This window comes from Salmo trutta, chromosome 2 (assembly GCF_901001165.1).
Source record: "Salmo trutta chromosome 2, fSalTru1.1, whole genome shotgun sequence".
Lineage (NCBI taxonomy): Eukaryota > Metazoa > Chordata > Actinopteri > Salmoniformes > Salmonidae > Salmo > Salmo trutta.
Genome location: NC_042958.1, coordinates 49,359,793 through 49,368,698, shown reverse-complemented (window position 1 = coordinate 49,368,698; position 8,906 = coordinate 49,359,793). Strand labels below are relative to the sequence as shown.

The window sequence follows — 8,906 nt, the reverse complement described above, 5'->3', positions numbered from 1 at the left end:
CGCTTAGGGAAATTAGATCTATAGATTAGTACTGTACAGCCCGCACACACACACACACACACACACACACACACACACACACACACACACACACACACACACACACACACACATATATATATATATATATATATATATATATATATATATATATATATATGTACACACACACATACACACACTGCTTTGCCTAGAACAGTGTGCTTAGAGAAACTCCCACTGACTGTGTACATGAAGAAGAGCCAAGTTCACAGACTAGAGGCCCAGTCATTCATCCCTCTACGTACACATACACACAGACACACACACACACACACACACACACACACACACACTAGCCGCATTGCTGTCTAGTCAGATTAATAGAGAGAATGCACACACACACACACACACACACACACACACACACACACACACACACACACACACACACACACACACACACACACACACACACACACACACACACACACACACACATATCCCACAGGGTCAGTTCTTTGCTATTCATAATCACACAACAATAGAACAACTGCAGACTGAAACAATGGGAGATTGAATCTCTCCATCTTCTTTTCTCATGACTCCCTTTGCTGCCCTCTCTCAACCTCTCTGTCTCTTTCATAATGCACTTATTGACCATCATGTAGAGATGAGAGAAACAGGGAGGCAGGGAGGGAGGGAGGGAGTAAGGAAGTAAGGGGCTTTATTGGCATGGGAAACATATGTTAACATTGCCAAAGCAAGTGAAGTAGATAATAAACAAAAGTGAATAAACAAAACAAATGAACAGTAAACATTACACTCAAAGAAGTTATAAAAGACAAAATGAATTTCAAGTGTCAATATTATGTCTATATACTCTGTTGTAACGATGTGCAAATAGTTAAAGTAAAAAAGGGGAAATAAATAAACATACATTTGGGTTGAATGTGGATGAATGGTGTTTGTTCTTAACTGGTTGCCCTTTTCTCTCTTTGTCTCTGTCTCTGTCTCTGTCTCTCTCTTCATCAGTATATTGGGCATGCATCTGTTTGGCTGTAAGTTTGGATCAGAGAGAGATGGAGACACTCTACCAGACAGGAAGAACTTTGACACTCTGCTCTGGGCCATCGTCACCGTGTTTCAGGTGAGATCTGTCTACCTCCCTCCCTCTCTCTCTCCTTCTCTCCCTCATTCCCTCTCTCCCTCCCTCCATCTCTCCCGCTTTCACTCCAAAATCAAAGTCTGAGTCAAAGTCAAAATGAGTCCATTTGCCGAGCCATCTGTTTTATAGGTCCAACTACACACCAACTGCATGTGAACAATAAACAGCTGCTCTCTATTTGCACAATTCCACTTAAATCCCTCCCTCCCTTCCTTACTTCCTTCCTTCCTTCCTTCTTCTTCTCTCCAACCTCACTCTCTCTTTCTTTCTCTCTCCTCCTCCCCTCTCTCCAGATCCTAACTCAGGAGGACTGGAACAAGGTTCTCTATAATGGTATGGCCTCCACCACTCCTGTGGCCGCTCTCTACTTCATCGCCCTCATGACCTTTGGGAACTACGTCCTCTTCAACCTTCTGGTGGCCATCTTGGTCGAGGGCTTCCAGACTGAGGTGAACTAAGTAAACCAAATAACACACACACACGGGCACATAACGAGATGGGAACTAACACCTGGGCTGAGGGCTTGGACATTATATCTTCTATTCATCCACCTTGACTCTCACCCCGAAATCTATGTTTTTCACTAATTGTGTCACCTATTATTACTCTTCCTCACCTTCTCTCCTCCTCCTCCTCCTCCTCCTCCTCCTCCTCTTTCTGACACGTGCTCTTCATCAGTCTTTACCCTCTCTCCATCCCTCTCTCCATCCCTCTCTCTTTTCCCATATGAAAGGTTGTCATATTTAATGATTTTCCTTACGGTGATGTCATCCGTCATCAGGAAAGTATGCTTACATCACAATGACATTCTTCTGCTCTCTCATCTTCCTTTTTACATTCCTCCTTTTTGTTATCCCTCCCTCCCTTCTGCTCTTCGCCCATAAAACAAAAGACAAATCTCTCGCTCTCTGCATAGCCGCGATTCTTCTCTGACACAGAGAGAGAGAGAGAGAGAGGTATACTGAGGGAGGGAAAGAGAGGGAAACATAGGATGACACAGAGAGAGAGAGAGAGACAGAGAAATGGAGAAACACAAAGAGATAGATAGGGAGACAGAGAAAGGATGAATGTATGTCTTTGTTGACAGTCAGATAGCATAATTCTCATCCCTACTGTAAGAGTGTGGCGTTTCAGAGCAGCTAGACATAGACTGTAATGGTTGTCTCGGCAGACAAAGTCAAAAAATGACATATCTCTTGTTTGACTTCTGCTTTGTTTTAATTGAACATTCCAATTGAACATTCCATCTCTTGCTCGTTCATCTGTCTCTATCCCTCTCTCGTTCTGTCTGTCTCTCTCTTTCTCTCTCTCTGACTTGTGACAGCACCTGTGCTTTGATCTCTTGTGGTCTTTGAAATAAGTTAGAACAGCTGAGAGAAGAGGAGAGGGGAGGAGAAAAGTATAGACAGGATAGAGGAGCAGACATACTCATATTTAAAAGATGGATTGATTGGTCTCCTTTCTAGTTATTAGTTGTTACAACAGTCTCCTTTCTAGGTCAGTTATTTGAATGTCATGGTGTTTAGAATAACACAGTCATGTCCAACATCTCCTTTATGAGCCCTCAATACCACCTGGCATCAGTCAGGTCAGTTAGGAATTAATCAGGTATTATTTAAAGCCAGAGGGAAGCGACTGTGGCTATGGAATAAACACAGCTCTTAGCTGAACCATTTATGGGCGACACATGGCAGCTGTAAAAGTTACTGTTACTTTTTATGTTACGTCTCTAGCAAGTCTTGTTTTTAAGTACCCTTGTAGCGAATTAACCTTTCAAGTATATTGAACAGTAAACTCCAGCACACCGAACATACTGTACCTCTCTGGTCAGACTGAATGGAATGGATTCACCTTACCCCTGACTCATCAGACAAGCTGTCATAGGTAGTCCTCACCTGGCAGACATAGAGAGAGAGAGTGATTGGAGAGAGGAGGGCGGGGAGAGAGCAAAACAAGGACTAGAGAGAGAAAGCGAGCAAAAGAGAGAGAGAGAGGTCATGAGCAGATGAGCTCTCATGTTTTTCAGCATGTTTTTACATAAAGGTAGGTTTAGAGTTAGATAAACTTGGATTTTTCTGCTCCAAACCTATAACCTGTTTTTGGACAAAATTATCTGGAAGGATTCCTACTACCATAGATTCTTATCTCCAAGCACAAAAAATTGTCCACCTCAAAACAGCCCCTCAACCAGACCCGGAGAGCTGGCGGTGGAGAGACGTATCTGCACTATGGACTATGGTGAGACAACATCAACAGGAGAAAGAGCAGGAGAAGGAGATGAACAGAGCAGTAGAGGAGAGGATCAGACTGCTGGAGGAGCTGGAGACTGGGATGGAGGAGAGGATCAGACTGCTGGAGGAGCTGGAGACTGGGATGGCGTGGGACAGAAAACCACCCATTAGATAGCTGGCCACCCCCGCAGAGAAGACAGCAGAACAGCTCACCCCCAGACCCTGACCATAGCCTCGACATCACAGCAGAACAGTCCACACCAGACCCTGATCATAGCCTCAACATCACAGCAGAACAGCCCACACCAGACCCTGACCATAGCCTCAACATCACAGCAGAACAGTCCACACCAGACCCTGACCATAGCCTCAACGTCACAGCAGAACAGTCCACAACAGACCCTGACCATAGCCTCAACATCACAGCAGAACAGCCCACCCCCAGATCCTGACCATAGCCTCAACACCACAGCAGAACAGTCCACCTCAGATCCTGACCATAGCCTCAACATCACAGCAGAACAGTCCACCTCAGACACTGACCATAGCCTCGACATCACAGCAAGACAGACAAATGAAAAACCCCAAGCCCAGGAGATCCCACCCCATCTGAGCACCCCCCCTGTCAGCCACCCTGATAGCCCTCCTCACAATCCCCCCCCCCCCCACACACACACACACACCCACTGAGGACATACACAAGCCACATATTACACTCCTTATGGACTCAAACAGGAAATATATACAAGAAAATATTTTTTTTCCCAAACACACAGTGTCTAAACTCTTGTGTCCAAACACCCAGCACTCCCTAGACCTTCTGACTGAGGACCAACTAGGGTCACCCAGCCACATAATAATACACACAGGCACAAATGACCTGAGAACACAGCAGGTAAGGGTGGCCACAGCACTCAACGGAGTGATTGAAAAAGCTTCTTCTACTTTCCCCAATTCACAAGTGGTTATCTCCACACATTCTACTACGAAAAGACTTCCAGCCTGCTACTTCCAGCCTGCTATACAGTGGGTAAACACAGGTATTTCCAGTGACTGGGCCTCAAAACCAAATGTTTACATTGCCCACAACTCCACATTGGACTTAAACAGCCTTTACGACCAGGTTCACCTATACAAGGCAGCAGTGCCCACCTTCGCCCGTACCCTAAAGGACATCGCCCTCAACCGCAGCCCCAACACCTCACACAGGAGCAACAGATCAATAGACACTTTCCCAGACCCCCCGGACCTACACATAGAGGACCCACGCCGAGAGGACCTACATCCAGACCGCAACACCACCATCCACATCCACACCCCCACCCCAACCAATCAACACCCCCCCAAGTCAACCATGCCCACATCCCATTTAGGCCCCCTCAGATCAAACCTATGCCCCTGCTGCCCACCCCATGCCCCAAACTCCCACAAAGAGGGCCTCAACATGAAAGTCACACATACGCCCAGGCCGTGAGCAGGCAAACAGGCCCAACCCCCCCTCTTACACTAACCCAAGCCAATGGCATGTACCAGATGCTCAGCAGGCTCTGCTCACACTTACTGGCCTGAGGCCAAACCACACGACCAACAACACTGGTCGCTTTATGGAACACTAAGCCTTCACTATCTCATCTTGAAATATCCAAGGCCTGAGGTCATCTGCCTTTGGCCTAAAGAGCAGGAACCTGGACTTCAGCAAAGAAATCGGAAATACAGACATATTCATCCTACAAGAAACATGGTATAGAGGAGATGGACCCACTGGTTGCCCTCTAGGTTACAGAGAGCTGCTAGTCCCATCCACCAAACTACCAGGTGTGAAACAGGGAAGGGACTCAGGGGTATGCTAATTTGATATAGATCAGACCTACAGTTGAAGTCGGAAGTTTACATAAACTTAGGTTGGAGTCATTAAAAGTAGTTTTTCAACCACTCCACAAATTTCTTCTTAACAAACTATAGTTTTGGCAAGTCGGTTAGGACATCTACGTTGTGCATGACACAAGTAATTTTTCCAACAATTGTTTACAGACAGATTATTTCACTTATAATTCACTGTATCACAATTCCAGTGGGTCAGAAGTTTACATACACTAAGTTGACTGCCTTTAAACAGCTTGGAAAATTCCAGAAAATGATGTCATAGCTTTAGAAGCTTCTGATAGGCTAATTGACATAATTTGAGTCAATTAGAGGTACACCTATGGATGTATTTCAAGGCCTACCTTCAAACTCAGTGCCTCTTTGCTTGACATCATGGGAAAATCAAAAGAAATCAGCCAAGACCTCAGAAAAAAAGTCTGCTTCAACTTTGGGAGCAATTTCCAAACGAAGGAGATGCATTCTGTCTCCTGGAGATAAACGTACTTGTGACCTTGTGAAGATACAGGAGGAAACAGGTACAAAAGTATCTATATCCACAGTAAAACAAGTCCTATATCGACATAACCTAAAAGGCCACTGAGCAAGGAAGAAGCCACTGCTCCAAAACCACCATAAAAAAAGCCTGACTACGGTTTGCAACTGCACATGGGGACAAAGATTGTACTTTTTGGAGAAATGTCCTCTGGTCTGATAAAACAACAATAGAACTGTTTGGCCATAATGACCATCGTTATGTTTGGAGGAAAAAGGGGGAGGCTTTCAAGCCGAAGAACACCATCCCAACCGTGAAGAACGGTTGTGGCAGCATCGTGTTGTGGGGGTGCTTTGCTGCAGGAGGGACTGGTGCACTTCACAAAATAGATGGCTTCATGAGGATGGAAAATTATGTGGATATATTGAAGCAACGTCTCAAGACATCAGTCAGGAAGTTCAAGCTTGGTCGCAAATGGGTCTTCCAAATGGACAATGACCCCAAGCATACTTCCGAAGTTGTGGCAAAATAGCTTAAGGACAACAAAGTCAAGGTATTGAGAGTGGCCATCACAAAGCCCTGACCTCAACCTATAGATAATTTGTGGGCAGAACTGAAAAAGCATGAGCAAGGAGGCCTACAAACCTGACTCAGTTACACCAGCTCTGTCAGGAGGAATGGGCCAAAATTCACCCAACTTATTGTGGGAAGCTCGTGGAAGGCTACCCGAAACATTTGACCCAAGTTAAACAATTTAAAGGCAATGCTACCAAATACTAATTGAGTGTATGTAAACTTCTGACACACTGGGAATATGATGAAAGAAAAAAAAGATGAAAGAAATCATTCTCTCTGACATTTCACATTCTTAAAATAAAGTGGTGATCCTAACTGACCTAAGACAGGGAATGTTTACTAGGATTAAATGTCAGGAATTGTGAAAACTGAATTTACATGCATTTGGCTAAGGTGTATGTATACTTCCGACTTCAACTGTAAGTCACTCTACTAATATTATTAAAAACAGGAACATTTTACATTTGGCTAGAAATTCAAAAGGAAATTATCTCAATATAGAAAAATATCCTTCTGTGTGCTACCTTGATCCCCCCCCCCACTAGAATCCTCATACTTTAATGAAGACAGCATCTCCATCCTGGAGGGTGAAATCAATTATTTCCAGGGCCAGTGACATGTACTAGTCTGTGACGACCTAAATGCCAGACCTGGACAGGAACCTGAGACCCTCAGCACACAGGAGGACAAACACCTACCTGGAGGTAACAGCATTCCCTCCATTTACATTTACATTTACATTTACGTCATTTAGCAGACGCTCTTATCCAGAGTGACTTACAAATTGGTGCATTCACCTTACGATATCCAGTGGAACAACCACTTTACAATAGTACATCTATATATTTTTTGGGGGGGAGGGTAGGGGGGGAGGGTTAGAAGGATTACTTAATCCTATCCCAGGTATTCCTTAAAGAGGTGGGGTTTCAGGTGTCTCTGGAAGGTGGTGATTGACTCCGCTGTCCTGGAATCGTGAGGGAGCTTGTTCCACCATTGGGGTGCCAGAGCAGCGACCAGTTTTGACTGGGCTGAGCGGGAACTCTGCTTCCGCAGAGGTAGGGAGGCGAGCAGGCCAGAGGTGGATGAACGCAGTGCCCTTCTTTGGGTGTAGGGACTGATCAGAGCCTGAAGGTACGGAGGTGCCGTTCCCCTCACAGCTCCGTAGGCAAGCACCATGGTTTTGTAGCAGATGCGAGCTTCAACTGGAAGCCAGTGGAGTGTGCGGAGGAGCGGGGTGACATGAGAGAACTTGGGAAGGTTGAACACCAGACGGGCTGCGGCGTTCTAGATGAGTTGTAGGGGTTTAATGGCACAGGCAGGGAGCCCCGCCAACAGCGAGTTACAGTAATCCAGATGGGAGATAACAAGTGCCTGGATTAGGACCTGCGCCGCTTCCTGTGTGAGGCAGGGTCGTACTGTGCGAATGTTGTAGAGCATGAACCTACAGGATCGGGTCACCGCCTTGAAGTTAGCGGAGAATGACAGGTTGTTGTCCATGGTCATGCCAAGGCTCTTAGCACTCTGGGAGGAGGACACAATGGAGTTGTCAACCGTGATGGCGCGATCATGGAATGGGCAGTCCTTCCCCGGGAGGAAGAGCAGCTCCATCTTGCCGAGGTTCAGCTTGAGGTGGTGATCCGTCATCCACATTGATATGTCTGCCAGACATGCAGAGATGTGATTCGCCACCTGGTTATCAGAAGGGGGAAAGGAGAAGATGAATTGTGTGTCGTCTGCGTAGCAATGATAGGAGAGACCATGTGAGGATATGACAGAGCCAAGTGACTTGGTGTATAGCGAGAATAGGAGAGGGCCTAGAACTGAGCCCTGGGGGACACGGAGACGGATTCTTGCCACGCCACCTGGTAGGAGCGACCTGTCAGATAGGACGCAATCCAAGAGTGAGCCGCGCCGGAGATGCCCAACTCGGAGAGGGTGGAGAGGAGGCTGCAGATAGGTCTAGAAGGATGAGAGCAGAGGAGAGAGAGTTAGCTTTAGCAGTGCGGAGAGCCTCCCCCATATGCCCCCCTAGGCACAACTACGACAACATAACCAACAGAAACGGGTCTTAACTCCTGCAGCTCTGTCGCATGCTGGATATGTACATAGTCAATGGTAGGCTTCGAGGGAACTCCTATGGTAGGTACACCCATAGCACATCTCATGGCAGTAGTACTGTAGACTTCTTTGTCACTGACCTCAACCCAGAGTCTCTCAGAGCGTTCACAGTCTGCCCACTGACACCCCTATCAGATCACAGCAAAATCACAGTCTACTTCAACAGAGCAATACTCAATCATGAGGCATCAAAGCCAAAGGAACTGAATAATATTAAGAAATGCTATAGATAGAAGGAAAGTAGTGTGGAAACCTACCATGAAACAATTAGGCAACAACAAATTCAATCCCTTTTAGACAACTTCCTGGACAAAACATTCCACTATAATAGTGAAGGTGTTAACTTGGCAGTAGAAAACCTAAACAGTATATTTGACCTCTCAGTGTCACGTCCTGACCAGTATAAGGGGTTATTTTTTATTGTAGTTTGGTCAGGGCGTGGCAGGGGTGTGTTTGGTTTGTGTTGTTGGGATTTTGG

At 45.9% G+C, this 8,906-nt stretch overlaps 1 protein-coding gene across 1 annotated transcript in view; it reads left to right on the top strand.

Annotated features, from left to right (window-relative positions):
- LOC115163176 (voltage-dependent T-type calcium channel subunit alpha-1G-like) overlaps positions 1-8,906 on the top strand; it is a 214,295-nt gene that overhangs the window by 112,198 nt on the left and 93,191 nt on the right. Inside the window, exons 11-12 of the mRNA XM_029714847.1 lie at positions 1,015-1,129; positions 1,441-1,596. Of these exons, the coding sequence (XP_029570707.1) occupies positions 1,015-1,129; positions 1,441-1,596 (271 nt within the window). The remainder of the gene's footprint in view (positions 1-1,014; positions 1,130-1,440; positions 1,597-8,906) is intronic.